This window comes from Ylistrum balloti, unplaced genomic scaffold (genome assembly GCF_031769215.1).
Source record: "Ylistrum balloti isolate Yb309-2 unplaced genomic scaffold, AGI_CSIRO_Ybal_v1 Utg370242, whole genome shotgun sequence".
Lineage (NCBI taxonomy): Eukaryota > Metazoa > Mollusca > Bivalvia > Pectinida > Pectinidae > Ylistrum > Ylistrum balloti.
The window spans coordinates 426686-451799 of NW_026782196.1; the positions used below are offsets into that span (position 1 = coordinate 426686).

Here is a 25114-nt window from a genome sequence, read left to right on the forward strand (position 1 = left end):
AATGAAATCATCGTCATTGTACAACAAAACAAAACAAAAAAAAAACAAAGAGAAAATTGATTTGAATGGAAACGAATCGATTCTTGCATTGAGTACCAATATTAATCGGAGACATAACAGAACGGTTTTAGGAACGAAACTAACGCAGACTAAAATAGGCAAAATGGCGGCCCCCACGACGTTAACGGCAGTCGGCTTCTTTTTGTGCTTGGTCATTGGAGCAAATGTGGAAGCGGAAGAAGAAACGAGGCCACCACATATCGGTAATACTTTTGCTTCTCAAATGCCGATAGATATTTCCGATGCATTTTATATATTTCTTAACTTCCGACATATGGCTAATCACGAGTGGTGACTGGTGTTTACGCCTCCTCTCAACAGTGTAAATCATTATGTACACGTATTCGTCAGTAAATACTTGATCCAATTGTACTATTACTTTCGTCCGTGGTTGTGCCCGTTTGATTTTAGGATTGGTTATAAATAAAATGACTGACAGGTGACCATCTTTGATTTTGACAATGATAAAAAGATTGTTGTCACTATTTCTTGAGAAGAACTGGATGGATAATTTTTAGATTCCATATGTAAGATTCCCTTTGATCCCTACTTGTACCCTTTTGATTTAGGGACTGAAAATATATAATCGAAATGGCCAACAGGTGACCATCTTGGATTTTCCAAAGATTTTATTCGGTTTAGAGCAAAAACAGTGGAAAGAAAAGACGGTAAACTATTTATTTTTTTGAAGAACATAAAAATATCAAACAAACGTATACAACGAAATCCCTATTGGGTCTCATTCTCTGTTATTATTGTGATTGATAAATCCGTTTAAACGTCCACTGGCTTCCAAGTTATACAGATTATCATAAGAAGTGGTATCTAATGTAGCATGAAGAGTGTTTTGTCAAGTCCAGAAATTTTTAATGTATGTTGGAAAGATTAACTTCACCAAATGTATACTTAGATCTTCTTCCTGCTGAGATACTAAATGTATACACATTGTCGATACTCCAAGGCTAGGACCACTTTCACTTTGCATACCTTAAACATACACAACGATTGGGTGATGCAGTGGTAATACGCTTTCAATTTGGCGACCGGATGTGAAAAGCTTGGTGTCAACTTCCTAACTTTGTTTGTTTTCCTTCTGTAACCCTGTTTCCTTCCTTGTACACTTTATACCAGTGAACAAGACTGATTGCATTAGAGTTTAGTTAAAGTCATTGCTGTAAAAAAGATTATACTTATATTTACAATATACATGCATTAGTAAGCTGTGTCCATTTCAAATGAAAGTTGGTCTAGGGTATCATGAATGTATTTTGTTAAATGTTTTGATTGGAGTTATGGGTTTTAGTAGAGATTTGTCACTGTGTTGACTGAGATTATCCGTCTTTATCACCTAGATCTACCACTTTTTACACTTGCCACACTGATAGTATATTTTGAAGGACAAAATCTTATGTAGTCAGGGATTGTCCTCCTCTATACCTAGTATATGAGAATTTAGATCTATCAACAGTCATAAAAACCTTCTTTGTTAATTTTTTTTATAACAACCTAAACAATTTGACAGATTTTGTTTGTGTCAACAGAAGTGTTATATATGTAAATATTAAATGTAGCGAAAAAAGATGAAAGGATGTCATTTACGGTATTTGTATTTGTTTGTATTACTTTTGCTTACAATGCACCTTTAAATACCTGGTAGTGATAAAGGTAAATAGTTTCATCAGAATCAAAGTGCAATTATCATACATCAGAAGTTTTTCCATTTTATGACCACAAAATCGTGGATATCGTTGTGAGTCCTATATAGGTTCATGTAGATGGAAAGCACTCAGGTGATCTTACTAGCCTTGGTGTGAGGGAATTTTGATTTACTCAAATAGTATAATGTCTTGTGAGAGACTAAAGGGTTTATAGAGTTGCTAGTTTGAATCCCAGTAGGGCTGAACATGTTTGCTCCTTCCTATTACATATTTCGTGCTATTGACCACTCAAACGGTAGAAGCAATATGATAATGAGATGCTTACTTGAATCTTAAGATCCTGGGTACTCACTTCTCATATGTAGCACGCAACAAGCTAGGACATTGCTATTGGGGAAATAGCTATTGGTTTGAATTGATTAGAAAATCATTGTTTGTCAGCTGCATTCATCACTTTAATGGGTGCCAGTATACATATGTTATCCAGAAGTTTGTTTTTCAAGGAAGTGAAGTAGTCAGTGACAGATCAACAGCTTGTCCTACCTCAGGCATTAAACAAAAAACTGTTTTGTTTTTTTTTCTAATTGAAATACAAATTTCTTGAATCATAATATGTTTTTTGACAAGTTAAAAAACAAGTTAGTAGAGTTAAAGTTAAAAAACACAAGATTTAGAAATGATTTGTTTTAGAGGTAACTGCACTAAGTGGTGTTTGATAACACAGCTTGTTTACAGCTAAGTGGCCTTTGGTTATCAAAATTCCAGCAGGTGATTATGTACGAGCTTCCTATGACTGATAGATAGTGGATATCAGCTTGTGCCCTAGGCTGAACTTTAGCACAGTATGTCAAAGCTTGATCATACATTAACATCCAAGATTAGGCTACACTAACACAATTACCACTTTAGATACAAAAGTTTAGATATCAAAATATTTAGTTCTAGCTCCAAAATATACTGGTAGTGAAGAAATGTTGATGGACAACTAACAGATATTAAAACTACAACCCTGTCTTGTGTATTTATAATCACCTGAAATAAAAATTTTATAAAAAATATTTACTCTCCAAACCTAAATAGACAAAGTTAAATTGGAAATGCTTAGCTGAAAGTTAACCTCATAAGAATCCTGTAATACTACTAGCACACAAAGCAAAAAATGGAAATAGAAAAGTTGAACACACCTACTCAAGAAAAAGCGCACAAATGTTCAATTTTCGTCAGGAACACAAGAGAACAGAACTAACCAGGAAACATGTGATTGTCAAACATGTTTTCACCTAATTCTGAATGTTTAGATACTAGAGAAACCTAGTTTAGTGATCACTAAGTATTTTGATGATGGTATGAATAAATCAGAACAGACAAAAATGAAGGCTAGAAATGCTTCAGTGCAAATTTGGAGTGAAAAAATGCGATTTTAATGGATTTTGATAAAGAGGGAGGCTTTGATTTTGGGATTTTTTAATATTTTTTTATTTGAATATCTTGGTAATAGTTAAATTGAGATCAAAATATGTGACAACAGGTCTTCATTCAGCATTGTGTTAAGTTATGTAATACACATTTACGTGGGGATATTTTGCCCTCTATACCTTGTATAACCTGTAAAACCTTACAAACAAGGTAATTATTCCATCCTACTTACAGCAATTGTTGGTGGTGGTATAGGAGGGACATCCACAGCTTACTTCATGAGAGAACTCTTTGGGAATGAGGCTGTCATTGACTTGTATGAAAAAAATGCCATTGGTGGTCGCCTGGCAACTGTAAACATCAATGGAAGAGAATATGAAGCCGGAGGATCCATCATTCACCCAGAGAATCTGTACATGGTCAATTTCACAAAAATACTAGGTAACACAAGACTTTTTATGATTTTGTGGTGTAAGATTGATTGGAGTAATTTTTTGTTGTCTTTATAGACATTGTGATCGGTCATATGTGACGGTACTTTTTTGTTTGTCTTGTACCAGTATCATATTTTTTTTATGCATTGTGTACTATAACAATAGACAAGATGCTGTATTACTTTGGCACTTTAAATATGATTAAGATGATGAAAAAATACAGTTAAGTGATCTTGGTGGTACAAGGTATGAATATCTAAAATGGCAAAAAAAAGAAATGGAAAAGTTGGTTATGAAATTTTGTATTTCCACAATAACAAATATTAATAGAAGCTGAAATAATGGTTGTAGGTGAATCCTATATGAATCCGCTGGGTTTTTTTAAGGTTTGGAAAAGAGAGATGAACCATCTGGTGAAACCTTGGGAATATTTGATGGTGAGGAAATGAGACTGACCACTAGTCCTTACACTCTAGTCACCCTGTGGAAAATGTTCTGGCGTTATGGTATGGACATCTACAACCTTCAGAAGTGGGTCAATAATGACCTCATGGCTAAGTTCAAAAGGTATATATTACTAGAACTCCAAAGATTTAGTCAAAACGTTGATAAGTCATTTTTTAAGGTTTTTGTTTTGAAATGTGTCTGTCGGAAATACTCAAGACCAGCGATATACAGACATATCTTTCAAGGGGTGCTACAGGACTACACAGGATTTGAAGATGGCTTCTGCCATTCAATGCTGCTAGAAAACGAAAAAAATTCCTTACATGAAATAGACACCAGTGAGGGATTCGGTGTATATGTTGCTGTCTCCATATGTACCCTAGATTAAGTTTGTATTTCCACATTAAATTATGGTATAATGACATATTAACAAACTTGATGAATACAATACAGAATCTTTCCAACACAGGTTTACTGTTTTTGACACTTTATACGTGCTGTTCAAAATTTTACCCGGTGTTGTAAAGACCATAACTGTACACATCAATCTAGTTATCTGGGGTAGTAACTGTACACATCAAGCTAGTTATCCAGGGTAGTAACTGTACACATCATGATAGTTATCTAGGGTAGTAACTGTACATATCAATCTAGTTATCTAGGTTAGTAACTGTACACATGAAGCTAGTTATCTAGGGTAGTAACTGTACATGTCAAGTTAGTTATCTAGGGTAGTAACTGTAGATATATAACTAGTTATCTAGGGTAGTAACTGTACACATATAACTAGTTATCTAGGGTAGTAACTGTACACATATAACTAGTTATCCAGGGTAGTAACTGTACACATCATGATAGTTATCTAGGCTAGTAACTGTACACATCAAGCTAGTTATCTAGGGTAGTAACTGTACACATATAGCTAGTTATCTAGGGTAGTAACTGTACACATCAAGCTAGTTATCTAGGGTAGTAACTGTACACATCAAGCTAGTTATCTAGGGTAGTAACTGTACACATGAGCTAGTTATCTAGGGTAGTAACTGTACATATATAACTAGTTATCTAGGGTAGTAACTGTACACATATAACTAGTTATCTAGGGTAGTAACTGTACACATATAACTAGTTATCTAGGGTAGTACTTGTTGCCTGTTTCAGTGCTTGTTTTATGATTTAATTAAGGAAAACCATATGAATTTGTTATATGATAGTCCTATAAGGTAATATTGCAGAGCATGGAAAACTCTATTCAGTAGGATAATGTCTTGCCTAATTAACACATGATATCACTGAATTGGCAATGTCTTTAATGTATGGCATAATTACCTCCTTTCATATTGTAGGATCTATGATACCCAGGAGGCTGGCTATGCTTATACCAATGTCCCTGAACTACTCACTTCCATGGATCCATCCTTAGCTAATTACATGAAAAAAAATGTTTTAATGGTCATGCGGGAGGAAGGATTTCATGAAGCCATGATCCAGGAACTTGTGATGGGAGCCATGCGTACCAATTACGGCCAGGGCTTGGATATTCCTGGTTTTGTGGGTATGTTATGTTGTTGATGCTTCTATCTTAAGTATCTTAAGAAGCCAAAATAATGTTTGATCATAAAAGTTAAAGTTTGTTACTGAGAATTTTCAGAGGATACCAGAGAAAAGTAAAGTCTTGTGTCTAAGATCCTGTTCAACAATATGCTGAAATCCCTTAGCAATATCCTACACACAGTTTTGCTTTGATTTCACTTTCTCACAGTTTCATATAACAGTGCTTAAAAACTTGGACGAACACTGATCCATCTTATACTCGTTTTTGAAATGTCAGGACACAAGGTTCTTAATTCTAAATATCCAACTAATATAAGAAATCTTCAGAGAGATTAATGTCTGAAGTTCAGGTAATATAATTGTGACCATCTCAGTTAATTAATTCTCTGTGGAAACAGAATTATTAACAGTGTTCACATGTCCATATTTGTTTGACAGGAGCAATATCTATGGCGGGAGTGCAGTCTGGTCTGTGGTCTGTCAAGGGAGGTAATAAGAAGGTCCCAGAAAATATTGTTAAACATTCTAAAGTTAATGTAATTCCTGCAGAAGTTAAAATGGTAGAATTTCTGGAAGATGAACCATTTCTGTATGAAGTTTACTATAAACAAAACGATAACAAGGAAGCTACTAGTAAACGATATGACATGGTGGTGATAGCCACGCCACTTTCTGATGGAATCACAGACATTAAATTTGAGGGATTTCAGCAAGATATTCACAACTTTCCACAACAATATCACAAAACAATAGCTACATTTGTGCATGGACAAGTGAACAGTTCCTATTTTGGCTTTGACAATGCTATGGATATGCCAAATGCAGTGTTAACATGCAATATGAATTTATTGATGAATTCATTTGGTCAGCATCTTCCTGTGGATTATAGTAGTGCCTCGGACACTGTTCCACCCATTGATGGAAACATTGTCGGTAAAATTTTCTCTAACAGGGAACTCACACAGGAAGAGATTCATCTATACTTCAAATCCATAGAAGAGGTTCATACAGTTTCTTGGATGGCTTATCCAGAATACAATTTTAAAAAGACTGATGATCTAGCTCCGTTTTTACTGAATGAGCGATTGTATTATGTAAATGCTGTAGAATTAGCAGCTTCAGCCATGGAAATGGAAGCTATATCTGGGCGAAACGTCGCCTTGTTAGCGTATAATCATTGGTATGATAAATTGGATAAGATTGATGAAAAGTATCTTGATCCATCTCATGTATCAAGGTCGGAATCTGGTGACTTATAATTTAGGAAGAAAGCATTGTAACTAATGTACTCTGTACGTTACTGTAAACCAGAATATTTTCCCCACCATTTAAATTTTGCACTTTTCATCTCTGGATGGAAGATTCTTATATAGCGTCCCTAGCATTACATTCCTTATAACCATTAGACAAAGTTAACATGGAGCAAATACACTCTTGATCCAACACACAAATACACCCACAATCTGACAGTTTACAAGCAAATACACCAATTATCAGACAGTTTACAAGCAAATACACCAGTGATCCGACAGCTTACAAGCAAATACACCAATGATCCAACAGTTTACAAGCAAATACACCAATTATCAGACAGTTTACAAGCAAATACACCAGTGATCCGACAGCTTACAAGCAAATACACCAATGATCCAACAGTTTACAATCAAATACACCAATGATCCAACAGTTTACAAGCAAATACACCAATGATCCAACTTACAAGCAAATACACCAATAATCCGACAGCTTACAAGCTAATACACCAATGATCCAACAGCTTACAATCAAATACACCAATGATCCAACTTACAAGCAAATACACCAATTATCAGACAGCTTACAAGCAAATACACCAGTGATCCGACAGCTTACAAGCAAATACACCAATGATCAAACAGCTTACAAGCAAATACACCAATGATCCAACAGTTTACAAGCAAATACACCAATGATCAAACAGCTTACAAGCAAATACACCAATGATCAAACAGCTTACAAGCAAATACACCAATAATCCGACAGCTTACATGCAAATACACCAATGATCCAACAGCTTACATGCAAATACACTCATGATCCGATTGGAGAAATCAACATGGAGGAAATATACTTGTGATTCAATGGCAACACTGCACATATACTTGTGATATATGAAAACTGAAATTAACAAAGGGTGAACATGTCCTGGTATACAGTAATTTATTTATGATGTTAGATGTGGTGATTTATTCATCATGTGACATGACAATGTTAATTTGTTAAGTTTAGTAACTAATTAACCTTACTAGATATATGTGCTAATTAATGAGAAGTAAATGATTGATTTTCCAGGTAAAATACAACTGATAAAGAAAGTTAATGTTCTACGTAACTGATGAGAAAGGATTTATTATTTTGTACAATGGTCAGTATTATGTAAGGCATAATAATTGCAGTACATCTATGAAGTCAAGAGACTCTTAACATATGTCGAGGTAAAATCATAGACTGACAATTAACCATTTGATTGATATGTTATAAAAAGCTGACTTTACCATTTTATTGAGTTTTGACATTAACAGACCATGCTAGTGTTATAGTTATTGCCAAACTCTAGATAACTTTTTATTCATCACATGTGTCTAATTGAAACTTAGATCCAGGAATCACTAAATTTTATCTTAATATTGATTTTCAGTCAAATAATGTCTATTCCAGTAATACTTCTCTTCCACACGAGGACTCCAGGTTTTGTCTACCAGGTTTGTCTTGAGCTGTTCCAGTAAAACCTCTCCCTCACACTAGGACTCTGGGGTGTTGTTTTTGAGTTTTATTTCAAGCTATTTCAGTAAAACTTCTCTTCCACTCAAGGACTCTGGGTTTTGCATATCAGGTTTGTCTTTGGCTATTCCAGTAAAACCCCTATCCCACACAAGGACTCTGGGTTTTGTCTAACAAGTTTGTCTCTGGCTATTCCAGTAAACCGCTATCCCACCCAAGGACTCTGGGTTTTGTCTACCAAGTTTGTCTCTTGCTGTTCCAGTAAACCACTATCCCACCCAAGGACTCTGGGTTTTGTCTACCAAGTTTGTCTCTGGCTATTCCAGTAAACCGCTATCCCACCCAAGGACTCTAGGTTTTGTCTACCAAGTTTGTCTCTGGCTATTCCTGTAAACCGCTATCCCACCCAAGGACTCTAGGTTTTGTCTACCAAGTTTGTCTCTGGCTATTCCAGTAAACCGCTATCCCACCCAATGACTCTGGGTTTTGTCTAACAGGTTTGTCTCGGGCTATTCCAGTAAACCGCTATCCCACCCAATGACTCTGGGTTTTGTCTACCAAGTTTGTCTCTGGCTATTCCAGTAAACCGCTATCCCACCCAATGACTCTGGGTTTTGTCTAACAAGTTTGTCTCTGGCTATTCCAGTAAACCGCTCTCCCACCCAAGGACTCTGGGTTTTGTCTAACAGGTTTGTCTCTGGCTATTCCAGTAAACCGCTATCCCACCCAAGGACTCTGGGTTTTGTCTACCAAGTTTGTCTCTGGCTATTCCAGTAAACCGCTATCCCACCCAAGGACTCTGGGTTTTGTCTAATAAGTTTGTCTCTGGCTATTCCAGTAAACCACTATCCCACCCAAGGACTCTGGGTTTTGTCTAACAAGTTTGTCTCGGGCTATTCCAGTAAACCGCTATCCCACCCAAGGACTCTGGGTTTTGTCTTGGGATCTTGGGATCAAATGTGATGTGTCATCAGTCAAAATACTCACTATCTCTACATCTTATGTGTAACATGAAATACAATACAATGTCCAAAACCTGCGGATCAAAGTACGGGTTTGGAAGTAAAATGCTGAGAGATTATTATAGAACTATTTTGATATCACACCCCTAATCAGCCCTTGACTCCTGACATCAGCCCTATGATCTTCAGCCCTCTGGTTTATTTCAGGACTCTCAGGATGATATCACACCCCTAATCAGGACTCTCAGGACGATATCATACCCCTAATCAGGACTCTCAGGACGATATCATACCCCTAATCAGGACTCTCAGGACGATATCATACCCCTAATCTGTAGTCTTGGAATTATATTACACCCCTAAATAGGACAATATCACACCCCTAATCTTGAGTCTGGTTATGATAAGAGTTGTTATATCAAAATGGTCATATGATTGTCTTTTTATCATATGATTTGTATTTAAAATAAACAAAACACACAAAAACAATGATTTTATACTCCCCAAAAATATTTCAGGGAGCATATAGTTGCTGCCATGTCTATCCATCTGTTCGTCTCTCCATCTGTCTTCCTTTGTGTCCTTTCATTTCTGGAGCCTACCTTTGTCCACAGTTAAAGCAAGGATCGCGAAACATTAATCATGCTAAGACAATGTGCAGTGTATCGAGTTCAGGACCCTTGATCCCTCAATTACAGAGTTATTGCCCTTTGTTAAAAGATATATTGTTCAGAGCATAACTTTGCTGGCATTTAAGGTAGGATAATGAAACTTGGTGTATACATTTATCATACAAAGACAGTGTGAAGTGTACCAACGTTAGGGCTCTCAGCCCTTTAATTACAGAGTTAATGACCTTTGTTGAAAAATTCTAGTCCAAAGCATAACTTTGCCAATAGTTAATCAAGGATCATGAACGATGATCGTTGATCATACTAAGACAATGTGTTGTGTTACAAATTCAGGGCAACCCATCCCCAACCCCCATTACAGAGTTATTGCCCTTTATTAAACTTTTGTGTCCACACCATTACTTTGCCTGATTGTTTAAACATGGTGTATACATCAGACACACAAAAGCAAAGTGCTGTGGAGCAAAGTACGGGCCCCATGACCCTTCAGTACAATTATTGCTATTTGTTGAAATTTTGTGTCATGAGCATGGCTTTGCCTGTGTTAAAATTGGGATCATGAAACTTGGTGTATACATGTTACATGTTAAAGAGAATATGTAGTGTACCAAATTCAGAATTATGACCCTTTGTTTAAAGTTTATGTCCAATAAAGTTGTTTTCGGGGGCATTCATCGCTGTCATTGATACTTGATTGTTTGAATAAATTATTTAATTAACATTATAACTACAACGATACGCTATTTACTAACATTCATAGATATCCATGTTTAGCTGTTTATGGCCGCAGAAACAACAGCTGCAGGTGTATCACTAATAAGGGAAACCAATCAGGAAACAGCACCATCTGGAAATTTTAGTTTTCAATTAAAAAAAACACAAATTTCTTGAATGCCAACATAATTTATATTCAAAACAGGCAGCATTAAGTGGAAGCAGCAAAATGGAAAAAATTGAGAATGGGTGTGGTATCCCATTCCAAGGGGGTGTGACAACACTTTCAGGGGGTGTGGTATCCCAATCCAAGGGGGTGTGACAACACTTTCAGGGGGTGTGGTATCCCATTCCAAGGGGGTGTGACAACACTTTCAGGGGATGTGGTATCCCATTCCAAGGGGGTGTGGCAACACTTTCAGGGGGTGTGGTATTCCATTCTAAGGGGATGTGACATCACTTTCAAGGGGGTGTGATATCACTTTCAGGGGGTGTGGTATCCCATTCCAAGGGGATGTGATATCACTTTCAGGGGGTGTGGTATCCCATTACAAGGGGGTGTGACAACACTTTCAGGGGGTGTGGTATCTCATTCAAGGAGATGTGACATCACTTTCAAGGGGGTGTGATATCACTTTCGGGGGTGTGGTATCCCATTCTAAGGGGATGTGATATCACTTTCAAGGGGTGTGACATCACTTTCAAGGAGTGCAGTATCACTTTCAAGGGTGCCTAGTTATCACTTTCAAGGGGGCATGGTTATCACTTTCAAGGGGCTTGGTTATCACTTTCAAGGGGGCATGGTTATCACTTTCAGGGGGTGTGGTATCACTTTAAAGGGGGTGTGGTATCACTTTAAAGGGGGGCCTGGTTATCACTTTCAAGGGGGCATGGTTATCACTTTCAAGGGGGCTTGGTTATCACTTTCAAGGGGGTTTGGTATCACTTTCAGGGGGTGTGGTATCACTTTAAAGGGGGGCCTGGTTATCACTTTCAAGGGGGTTTGGTATCACTTTCAAGGGGGCTTGGTTATCACTTTCAAGGGGGTATGACATCACTTTCAAGGGCATGTGGTATTGCATTCAAGGATAAGTATTTAGTATTGACCAGGGTTATGACTGTGGTAAGGATACTTTTACCTCTTGGTAGATAAGTATTTAGTATTGACCAGGGTTATGACTGTGGTAAGGATACTTTTACCTCTTGGTAGATAAGTATTTAGTATTGACCAGGGTTATGACTGTGGTAAGGATACTTTTACCTCTTGGTAGATAAGTATTTAGTATTGACCAGGGTTATGACTGTGGTAAGGATACTTTTACCTCTTGGTAAATAAGTATTTAGTATTGACCAGGGTTATGACTGTGGTGAGGATACTTTTACCTCTTGGTAGATAAGTATTTAGTATTGACCAGGGTTATGACTGTGGTAAGGATACTTTTACCTCTTGGTAGATAAGTATTTAGTATTGACCAGGGTTATGACTGTGGTAAGGATACTTTTACCTCTTGGTAGATAAGTATTTAGTATTGACCAGGGTTATGACTGTGGTAAGGATACTTTTACCTCTTGGTAGATAAGTATTTAGTATTGACCAGGGTTATGACTGTGGTAAGGATACTTTTACCTCTTGGTAGATAAGTATTTAGTATTGACCAGGGTTATGACTGTGGTAAGGATACTTTTACCTCTTGGTAGATAAGTATTTAGTATTGACCAGGGTTATGACTGTGGTGAGGATACTTTTACCTCTTGGTAGATAAGTATTTAGTATTGACCAGGGTTATGACTGTGGTGAGGATACTTTTACCTCTTGGTAGATAAGTATTTAGTATTGACCAGGGTTATGACTGTGGTAAGGATACTTTTACCTCTTGGTAGATAAGTATTTAGTATTGACCAGGGTTATGACTGTGGTAAGGATACTTTTACCTCTTGGTAGATAAGTATTTAGTATTGACCAGGGTTATGACTGTGGTAAGGATACTTTTACCTCTTGGTAGATAAGTATTTAGTATTGACCAGAGTAAACTATTCTGACAAGTTAGTTTTCTGTCATTATTAATCAGAGTGAGGTTTTTTTTATATAATAACCATTTAGAGTGGTGTATTCTTTAACTACCAATCAAATTAGTGTTTTCTATAACTACCAATCAGATTGGTGTGTTCTATAATGCCTAATGAGATTGGTGTGTTCTATAATGACCAATCAGATTGGTTTGTTCTATAATGACCAATGAGATTGGTTTGTTCTATAATGACCAGTGAGATTGATGTGTTCTATAAGGACCAATCAAATTGGTGTGTTCAATAATGACCAATGAGATTGGTGTGTTCTATAATGACCAATGAGATTGGTGTGTTCTATAATGACCAATGAAAATTAGTGTGTTCTATAATCACCAATCAGATTGATGTGTTCAATAATGACCAAACAGGTTGGTATATTCTATAATGACCAATTAGATTGGTATGTTCTATAATGGCCAATGAGATCTGTGTGTTCTATAATGACCAATCAGATCGGCGTGTTCTATAATGACCAATCAGATTGGCCTGTTCTATAATGACCAATTAGATTGGTGTGTTCTATAATGACCAATCAGATTGGCCTGTTCTATAATGACCAATTAGATTGGTGTGTTCTATAATGACCAATGAGATCTGTGTGTTCTATAATGACCAATCATATCTGTGTGTTCTATAATGACAATCAGATTGGTGTGTTCTATAATGACCAATCAGATTTGTGTGTTCTTTAATGACAATCAGATTGGTGTGTTCTATAATGACCAATCAGATTTGTGTGTTCTATAATGACCAATCAGATTGGTGTGTTCTATAATGACCAATCAGATTGGTGTGTTCTATAATGACCAATCAGATTTGTGTGTTCTTTAATGACAATCAGATTGGTGTGTTCTATAATGACCAATCAGATTTGTGTGTTCTTTAATGACAATCAGATTGGTGTGTTCTATAATGACCAATCAGATTTGTGTGTTCTATAATGACCAATCAGATTGGTGTGTTCTATAATGACCAATCAGATTGGTGTGTTCTATAATGACCAATCAGATTGGTGTGTTCTATAATGTCCAATCATCCTGATGTTTTCTATGATGATCTATCAGATTGGTGTTTTCTATTGTCCTTTAGGTCCAGAATTACCTGTCTAGATATTATTTTAGAGTGATTATTTTGGTAAATCTTTAAATACCACTTTTATATTTTTGGTGTGATTGCGTAACTTTTTGTTTAACTATTCAGCTGCAATGATTAGATGTATAGGGGCTATAATTATTCTGTTGGTTACACTTTCCAGGACACAAATATATTGTAAATAGAATGTTGTTGGTTACAGTGTCCAGGACTAAAAAGATTGTAAATAGAATGTTTTCTTTATTTTTATTATTCATATTTTTTTCATCACATTCAATTCTGTTTGAAGCATTGGTTGTACAGCTGCAGTGATTTAAAAACCGATAAACTAACAAGATTCTTTGTTACATAATACAGACCAAGAATTGTTTAACAGTGTACTGTATGACAAGAGATTCTATTCTTTGTAAACAGAAAAATTAGACATTTAAATACATGATCAGTTATAAAGTCATAACACCATCATGTAACAGAGGTCATGGTTTATATCAGTCCTCCACTAAGATTTGAACCCAGGATCCCTGACTTACTGGTCGGACACTCAACCAATCAAGTCAAAGAGAAGTTCTCTGTAGTGGAACAGTGTATTGCAGCTAGTATTTACCAGGGTTACACACTCCCCCTCCAGGAAATCACTCTAGAGTTTCAAGGGATTACAGTAATATTTGTGAAAGTAACGCCAAATAGTATTCCTATGATCATACATGGGCAGCATTGTAACAGAGGTTCTTATTTTTATCAATGCCTCTGCTAAGATTTGAACCTGGAACCCCTGGCTTACTAGTCCGACGCTCAACCGATCCAGCTTAAAAGAAGTTCTCTGTAGCCAAATTGTGTATTAAAGCTCGGGATAACATTGGATGGGCCTCTGTTATGTTGTTCAGTGAGGAGACAAGCCTCAAAATAATCCTGGCTGTTTATGTGATGATAAACACATGAAACAAGATATACTGTAATGTAAAAACTGGTGTAATGATTATTTGTGGAATTTAGAACTTTATTAAGTGATGACCACTTGTTATTTGTTATCTTTATCAGCATGACATTTTTCTGTTGTATAAATTCTGTTTGTCACATTATTTTAATTGATTTTGTTTGGTGCTTGTTATTTATGTAGTAGGTCGTCCATATGGTGCATGTTTGGCAAAGCGAAATAAATTTATTTTGGATTAAGTGCATCATTGTGTTTTTGTGGATGATGGTGAGTCAGCCAGACAGCACTGCAGCTGGCCATTGATTGATAGGTAGGTCAGTGGTATTGTTGACATTCAAGCACCATGAGTCATTTCCAAATGAAATAAACTGTAAATATTTTACATGTATTTGGAAAAAGAGAGCACCGTTACCATCCTACGGTTGTATGTAGCAGACGACAGACACTTTATATCACAAAACTGCAGTACCGCCCGTTTCAGAACAAGAATTTGCTGACCTACCAAACATGCGGCGTAACCTTTCCTTTAATCATATTTTTTAGAGAAAATGATATAATTTTATCAACTTGCATCAATGACTAGTCTAGATCCTGGAAATGACAAATAAAAAGAAAAGACACGGACTCCAAATGACATGTTTATTACAAACTGTTTTGTGTAAAGTAACAAAAAATACAAAACTCTTTTTACACAGCATATGATCTAGCTCCAAAAGCCCTTACGACCATGTATGTATGCCGTATTCTACCACGCAAACATAAGCTTGCTTCCAATTGTCTAAATGACTATCCATTTTGCTTTCTCAATATTCCCTTTCCATTTTGTCCTCTTCTGCATCAAACGATTTGATTGGTGAACAAAGACATCGCCGTTGTCGATTGGTCAGTTCTTCAGTCACTGTAACTCCATTGGTCAGTAGTCCTAATCCTTTCATCATTTTGTCGGTCAGCATCCAAAGAATTAATCCGTCTGTAGAGATAAAACATTTGCTGTTATGGAGTCACGCGTAGAAGGAGGGTGAGAGTTGTCAAGATCATCTGATTTTACTTCATACATCAGTGACAAATTTGGCGTTATTCAAAACTAAGAATATTTCCCATAAAATTAATATTTCGTTAAAATCAATTATTATCCTGGTAGCGATTGACCACGTTTGTGTGCATTTTTAGACTTTGCATTAGAACTACTTGATAAACAGTCTAAAGTAAACACGTATGGATACCGCCTTGAAACGACGGCATGACATTGACCCCTGTAAGAGCCCAATTTTATCGGGGAATTTGAACCACGTGGTGGTGATGGTTCCCGTTAAGACGATGTAGTTTGGGTTTATTAAGTCAAGAAGAATGATAGAAACGATCAAAAAGTATAAATCGAGTCCAAACTGATGGTGTCCTTACATTTAGATATAGTCTTTATCACGCCTACAAGAAAGTACTCTAAAGATGTTGTTTCGCAGTGCGTTCGATATCATTAAAGAAAGGTGTGACAAGGGATTAGCACAGCTTATCATAAATCTTATATAACCATTTTACAAGGGAGCACACAGTCCGCAAACATGTAACACTTAACAGTTGAATGGCCTCAAGTATTAACAATTTGTCAGATATACATTTTTGTAAACGGAATACGGGCCAGTTCTCTTTAATATCAGAAATTCTCTTTAATAGCAAAAGCACGTTCCAGATCATTAACTAAGGTTACGTTAGAACTAATCGATGACGGCTCCCCCTATAGATACTAAACAATGGTCTTAGTACACACATGGTCAGTAAACATGTTAAGTTCACTGATCGGAGTGTTTTGGTAAGTCACGTGACATAGCCAAGGTCAGGTTTTACATTCTACCTGACGGCTCAGATAAAAGATGTAAATTTTGTTTCTTCCACGATGCCGTGCCAATGCACGGTCTAAAAATCAAAAGATTTAAAACCACATACTACCTTACTTCTGAGAAAACATTACATTACACATAATATCAGAAACAAATAAGTATTTTACGTTGAAAACTTGAATGAACTGATATTAATCAAGATGCACTCACGTTTTTACTCCGACGTCTCAGCTTTCTGACCTCTGCTTTTGCTTGTTGTTGATCAGTTTCTGGACAGCCTTACGAGTGTGTCCGGTGGGATCATGGACGTTTGTGTGGAGACTGGCCTCTCTCTTACTCCGGCCCTTACCACTATGACCACTGCGGATGTACTTGTGTTGCTCTATACTGTACATGTCGATGTCGTCAAGATAATTAGCTACAAAAAAGTCCGACATTTCCACAGTTTTATATTAAATATCAGTGAACTGTACTGTTCTAGTACCCTAGTCGGAGATCCCCGTAATTAAACACGTGTTGTGTACCTCTGGTGTGTTCAGGTGGGTCTATAGCGTCGGTCCCTCGATCCTTGTTTATATATAAGGTTTTAAGCTTCCTAGTGAGTCATGTGACCTATCATAGATTTGTAAACAGTATTCTGATGATGTAAACTTTAAAAATAGATTGCCACGCCAGCGTGGTATCGAAAATGTGGCGTGTGACCTGACAGCTTTCATGTGAGATAAGTTCTTGTCCGTTCGATATCTAACGCCTTCAGATATGGCTCGTTTTAAAAAAATATTTTATCATTGTGGGAATATCTTCTCTGTTTAATGTGAAAACTGATTCCGATTTCTTTTCAAAATATCATAAACTTACTTTCTGTTTAATTAAATAAAGCTAACAAATAGTTAGAATTACAAGTAGTTAACTTTCTGGAACTCCGCCCCCTGAAACGACGTCATGAAACAGAAAGGCTACTGCTGAGACACAAACAAAATGATTTAATTATAAAGTAGACGAGATTCATTTCAAAATAATTCTATTTGATTATATTTTTCACTTCTATTTCATACTTAGTGCAATGTGACAGAATAACACGATGGTTCATACTGATTTTTCGTGCCATATGGCCCTACATCCAATCTACATAGACTTCAAGCTGACGCAACCAGCTGAAACGATGACCTAGATAGCATGTGTTTATTTATCATTGATTGAATTTCGGTGATGATGAAATGTTCTTAAGACCTATTTGTCGGCTGAAACAGGAGAGTTGTATAACTATTGAAACTGAGCACCTCCACAGGTTGCATAGCTGTCTCACACAATACAGTAGCAGTATGACAATAAATATCAATAAATTGACTTAGCCAAATTGTTCCCTTTGAACAGTTTACCAATGAACCAAGGCTATATACAACACAAAACAAATACGGCTTTTACCAAACAAAGACACTAAATGTTGTATCGAACGGAAAAAAAAGAATGTACCGAACCATTTTACCAAACAAAGACATTAAGTGTTGTATCGAACGAAAAAAAAGAATGTACGTAACCATTTTACCAAACAAGGAAATCGGGACTTTACGATAACAAACAAACCGATAATGTACCACACCAAACAAGTCAAGTTTGTACGACGCTAACCTAACAAGCAAAAATTGTCTTACAAAAACAAACCGTGTCTGTACTACATCAAACTAAGATTGTACCACACCAAACTCAGATTGTACCACACCAAACTCAGATTGTACCACACCAAACTAAGATTGTACCACACCAAACTCAGATTGTACCACACCAAACTAAGATTGTACCACGCAAAACTAAGATTGTACCACGCAAAACTAAGAGTATTCCACACCAAACTAAGATTGTACCACGCAAAACTAAGATTGTACCACGCAAAACTAAGATTGTACCACACCAAACTAAGATTGTACCACACCAAACTAAGATTGTACCACGCAAAACTAAGATTGTACCACACCAACCTAAGATTGTACCACACAAAACTAAGATTGTACCACACCAAACTAAGATTGTACTACGCAAAACTAAGATTGTCCCACACCAAATTCAAATTGTACCACACCAAACTAAGATTGTACCACACCAAACTCAGATTGTACTACGCAAAACTAAGATTGTCCCACACCAAATTCAAATTGTACCACACCAAACTAAGATTGTACCACACCAACCTAAGATTGTACCACACCAAACTAAGATTGTACCACACCAAACTAAGCTTGTACCACACCAAACTAAGATTGTACCACACCAAACTCAGAGTGTACAACGCCAAACTAAGATTGTACCACACCAAACTCAGAGTGTACAACACCAAACTAAGATTGCACCACACCAAACTAAGATTGTACCACACCAAACTCAGAGTGTACAACGCCAAACTAAGATTGTACCACACCAAACTCTGAGTGTACAACACCAAACTAAGATTGTACCACACTAAACTCAGATTGTACAACACCAAACTAAGATTGTACCTCACCAAACTAAGATTGTACCACACCAAACTAAGATTGTACCACACCAAACTCAGATTGTACCACACCAACATCACAAATAACTTTAACACCAAATGATGCTCGGCTGTACAACACCAAATGATGCACGGCTGTACCACACCAAATGATGCACAGTTGTACCACACCAAATGATGCTCGTCTGTGCCACACCAAATGATGCACGGCTGTACCACACCAAATGATGCACTGCTGTGCCACACCAAATGATGCTCGGCTGTACCACACCAAATGATGCACGGCTGTGCCACACTAAATGATGCACGGCTGTACCACACCAAATGATGCACGGTTGTACCACACCAAATGATGCACGGCTGTACCTCACCAAATGATGCACGGTTGTACCACACCAAATGATGCTCGGCTGTACCACACCAAATGATGCACGGCTGTACCACACCAAATGATGCACGGCTGTACCACACCAAATGATGCACGGTTGTACCACACCAAATGATGCACGGCTGTACCTCACCAAATGATGCACGGTTGTACCACACCAAATGATGCTCGGCTGTACCGCACCAAATGATGCACGGCTGTACCACACCAAATGATGCACGGCTGTACCACACCAAATGATGCAATGTTATACCATTCCAAATAATGTAAGATTGTACCATTCCAAACAAAGCAAGGTTGTACCATTCCAAAAAACCAAGGTTGTACCATTCCAAACAAAGCAAGTTGTATAATTCAAAGCAAAGCAAGGTTGTACCAATTCAAACAAAACAAGGTTGTACAATTCAAAACAAAACAAGCTTATGCCATTCCAAACAAAACAAGCTTATACCATTCCAAACAAAGCAAGATTGTACCATTCCATACAAAGCAAGGTTGTATAATTCCAAGCAAAGCAAGGTTGTATAATTCCAAGCAAAGCAAGGTTGTATCAATTCAAACAAAGGAAGAAGCAAGGTTGTATAATTCCAAACAAAGCAAGTTTGCATTTAAATTTAAATTCCAGCAATCTAACGATAAGTAAAGAAGTAAATATGTAAAATGAAAAGTTGAAGAAAATGTAAAGACTATCGTAATACTGTGTTAATGTTATAAAAACTTACAAGACAAATGGAGGGAGAATTCATAAAAACTTCCAAAACTTAAATAAAACAAATGATACTAGAACAAAATTTCACCGATGTTTAATGATCTATCAATAATTTTTTTTATGGAAAGAAAACTTATACAAATGGAACACAAACTATACGAAAGTGACATAATTTGACACAGTTACATAATATCAATACTGAAATCAGATTCTATTAGAATTAAATATAAATAATTAACAATTCAAATAAAAAATATTTTTCAAACTTAATCAGATCATTAAGGATGCTCACCCCATCTAAGAGGAATGCATAGTCCCCGTAGCGCAGTGGATAGCGCGCCGGACTTCTAATCCGGAGGTCGTGGGTTCGAATCCCACCGGGGATGTATATTTTGTCACAGATCCTGCTGAAATATTGACATGCTGAAGCAAATATCAATAATATCATTTATGTGTAATCATAACGGATACAATATTAAAATTTCAATTTATGTTTATGCAAAGAATAATAATCATTTTAAAAATGTACATCATTATACATGAGGCATCTCACGGTAAATCAAAAAGCTGTCCTGAGAGTGTGAGTGATTAATAATAGCACGTGTTGTGATATGTCCACATACTACCTTTAAATTGATAGACGCTAACATACGTTGAATACGTCATGATTTGAACTTTAGATTTATCGGGATTATATTCATAATAGCATTATGTATCAGCCTATAAAATGAGATAACCAAGCCTTAAAGTCTTAGGGATGACCTCTGGTGCCTTTTTATCTCATTGTTTGATAATGAATTTAATCTGACTTTGATCTTATTCATATAGTGCTTGGAGGTACTCCTGTCTTCAGAATGGACCAAAATGATTACGAAATGTTTGTTTTACACTGTTCAATTTTCACCAATAAAATGCTCAGATTGTACTACAGACAATACGTTACTTGGATAAAATGCATGTTATAATGAACGTCTATAATGTCATGCTATACAAAGTGCAAGTATACTAACCTTGTCAATTGATACTTGTACGTAACGATTACATATGCATGTATTTATGAATTTACGATGTTATTTTAATCAACTTAATTTGCGTTAATAAATTGTACATACGACCTTTATGAATCTTCATTTTGGAGGAAATAAAGAAATAATAATCATGATTTGAACTTTAGATTTATCGGGATTGGTTTCAAAATACCATAATGTGCCATTCTATACGGGAATATAAAGGGAGATAACCAAGCCTAAGATATGCCAGCGTGAACACCTGTTTTTCCGCGATTCATTTGATGTTTCCATGTTACTGTAACTTCCGAAGATTTAATATACGTCTGAAGTTGTCAACACTTTGAATCTAATTAGAAGTAATGGAATGTATCCAAATGGAATCAATCATATGTATTTCCATTCTTTGTAAACCTATTCCGGGCGACAAAGTTGAGAGCGGAACGGAAAATCACCGATTCCTTTCGGACAGTGCCAAATTTATATCATCTATTCATAAGAAGTGTAGCTCATTCAATTCAGTTGAAAAACAAAGTGTCATCAAAGCGAGAGATTGATTCAATTTACAAAAGCTAGAAATCTAGCTAGATAACTATATCACGGATTAACTTGAATATCTCGATGTTTTTCTTATCAATAATGACAGGCTGACATGTCAGTAATCTCTGGCTACTGTCTGTGTTGTGAATTTTCCACTTCTTGATAGTATACACCTTGTGTCAGCACCCTAAGGTGTTTACATGTTTTCTCAATGTCGCGAGTTTCGATAAAGATCGTGGGGTTGCTTTTTTATGGTCGCCAGCACGAAATATTGTGATACTGCGCCCAGTGTTGATACATTGTGATAACACTGCGTCCGGCGATGGTACAATGTGATAACACTGCGCCCAGCGACAGTACAATGTGATAACACTGCGCCCAGCGTCGATACATTGTGATATCACTGCCTCCAGAAACGGTACACTGTGATAACACTGCGCCCAGCGTCAATACACTGTGGTAACACTGCGCCCAGCGTCAATACGCTGTGATAACAATGCGTCAAGCGATGATACACTGGGTCCAGTGACGATACAATATATAAAAATGTGTCCAGTGACGATACACTGTCACACGTGTCCAGTGACGATACACTGTTACACGTGTCCAGTGACGATACACTGTGATGACACTGATACCGTGCCCATGCTATAACAATGATCTCAACAGCGTTGTCTTAATATCGAGACGCCATGCCGTTTTTATCTATTGATATCTTCGGAACTCTGTTAGTTGATTCAGAGCAAATGTTTTTTAATAAAGCAATTGTCTAATTTGATACTTTTGGAGTTTTGGAAGGCCTACCTCTCTTTAATCCGTCGACACTTGTTCCTGTGTCAATTGTTTTTCTGTCTGTACGTCTTACTCTGACATTTCTTACCCCTGTGCACGTGTCTGCTATTTGTTTTTGTTTGTGTTTGTCTGTCTTTGTAATAGTCTGTCCATCTCCATTTCCTTTCTTAAAAACACGCACAACAAATGACTTTTATGACTAGTTTTATTCCAGTGTTCTAAACGGACATCTTGGATCGATTGGAATCTTAGGTATCATACTAAGGTATTTGAACACGTGAATTAGGAATGTATGATATGTGTAAAATTTTTAATACGAGCGGTTTTATACAGATGTCTGGTAAATAAATTACAGATGTCTTTATTTAGATCTGTGGAGGAGTGTGCTGTGGAATATGTTATAATTTTGTCATGTTTGCGTTTTGAAAAACACTGAATAAAAATATAAGTTAAATGATATCACAGACGCCAACGTGTCATAGGTCAGAACATTTACATATTGTGAATGTGAACTGAAAGTACAATGTGAAAACCGTTATCCGATGTGTGTTGGGTTACAAGAAAAGACGCAGTTTTGAAAAATAGTTAACGTACATTCTATGTGGTATATGAAGTGAAACGTGGAGAAAACAATAGCTGTTGTTAAAGGTTTCACTGAACACGCTGTACAGTTGGCATGATACAAAATATATACTGTGTATTCTCGATTTTATTCCAATGGCTACACGTTAGTTAGAAGTAAGCTTTCGGACCGCCATAGAGGTTCTTTAGACTTCACACGTAATAAAAACTGTGTTCCATTTGAAGTGAACTGATCAGGGCTGGAGTTTGTAGGAAGCGACTAGTATTTTGAGAGATTGGCAGGATGAACGTATTCATTGCTGTCAGAACTTTTTGTACATGATCTAGAATCCGGAAGTGTTGGAGATGTGCAGTACTACTTACTGGTCTTTCACCTCGACGATCGCGGTGCGATTCCCGGATCCAACGGAAGTAACGGAAACACCTACCCGTCAAAGTGGGTTTCCTTTTACGCTAACGATTATGTAAATCAAAGTTTATAATAATGAGAAGTCTGAGGAATTACGTCCCGTCATTCCTATACTGACTTACTGAATGAAGCTCTTTTGAATCAAGAAAAAGGAACGAGAAAATCAACCAATCAAATCGTTGAACACTCGGTTTCATATAGTTATTAACATTTATTACTGGGGGTGCTAGAAATTGTTAAATTATCCGAGCAGATAGGTTCACTCGGTTTCATACAGTTATTAACATTTATTACTGGGGGTGCTAGAAATTGTTAAATTATCCGAGCAGATAGGTTCACTCGGTTTCATATAGTTATTAACATTTATTACTGGGGGTGCTAGAAATTGTTAAATTATCCGAGCAGATAGGTTCACTCGGTTTCATATAGTTATTAACATTTATTACTGGGGGGTGCTAGAAATTGTTAAATTATCCGAGCAGATAGGTTCCTACTCAATCACACTATGTCCTAATTTTAAAAAATGGCTACAGTATTTACACTATCATTGATGCCGAATACCACCTCAAGTCTCATTTCTGCTCCAAAAATGTATAGGAGGATTTTCGACTTTTCTAAAGTAAATGTACTTAGTTTTCGACCAATTGGAAGTCAGTGTGATATCTTCCCAGAGCTGTAGTTAGCTCACAATAAGGGGCGCGGAAATGTGACAGTGGTGATATCGGCCATCTTGGAATATACTTGGAAGTTGTGAATAAATCATTTTTCTTCGAAAGGTTATAAAAGATAGTGTTAAAGGTGTTTGATTTCCAGTTTATCTTTATCATCACAATACAGTTATCCGACACCAGAATCGCGTAGTCCGAGTTAAAACGTCAAATGACGTTATTTTCAGTGACAACATCTAACACAGCAGTATGTTTAACTGTTACTTCTATCTCAAGCCCTACACAGTACGTCCAAAAAAACAGTCATGAAACTTTCAACTCAATGATGAATTGGAGATATTACCACAATAAAACTGCCTTTATCAAGTAATCTATACAAGCGTTTCGGTGACTATTATGGCGATATCGCCGAACCAAAGAAAGAAAGAAATGTCATTGTAATGAATTAGTGGTATGTCCAAATAATTTTGTGGGATCACCTTTTCCATTGCTGCCACTATATCGTTTTAGTAATATCACTTGCGTGGAGTAAAAGGTTAAACGGCACCATCACGACTGTTCCTTCTGTACCACGTGTGTACGGGTCAAATTAGCCCTAGGGATCAGACCTTACATTTTATCTTTGTTATTATTTTTTGGTCATGGTCACGACAAATTTTTAAGTCGTGGACAGTCAAGTAACACTGAGATCAAGACAATCGTGAAATCGTGGAGAGTCAAGTATCTACATGACTCGGACAAAGACAAAATGGCGGAGAGGGATTAAGAACTCTCCAGACGATAGTAAAATGTGATCACTTATGAGCAAATTAAGTTACTCGACCTACACCTTTATCTGACAAGTCTCAGCAAATCTTTCCTTGGATCAATTCATTAAAATGGACAACGGAAAAATGATTCCATTTCGCATTTTGGCTTCTCATGAAATTTCTATCTGATGACTCGAGTAAAAACAAAACACAC

At 36.7% G+C, this 25114-nt stretch overlaps 1 protein-coding gene and 1 non-coding gene across 2 annotated transcripts; both read left to right on the forward strand.

Annotated features, from left to right (window-relative positions):
• The first annotated feature begins 163 nt into the window (after nucleotides 1-163).
• LOC132552328 (prenylcysteine oxidase-like) lies at nucleotides 164-6828 on the forward strand. The gene is made up of 5 exons (XM_060216488.1): nucleotides 164-263; nucleotides 3369-3575; nucleotides 3955-4135; nucleotides 5362-5570; nucleotides 6008-6828. Exons 1-5 carry the CDS (start codon nucleotides 164-166, stop codon nucleotides 6826-6828), a joined length of 1518 nt encoding a protein of 505 aa, XP_060072471.1.
• A 13638-nt stretch (nucleotides 6829-20466) lies between these two features.
• Trnar-ucu (transfer RNA arginine (anticodon UCU)) lies at nucleotides 20467-20539 on the forward strand. Its single transcript has one exon. It is a non-coding gene; the product is annotated as a tRNA-Arg (tRNA).
• Nucleotides 20540-25114: the final 4575 nt, after the last annotated feature.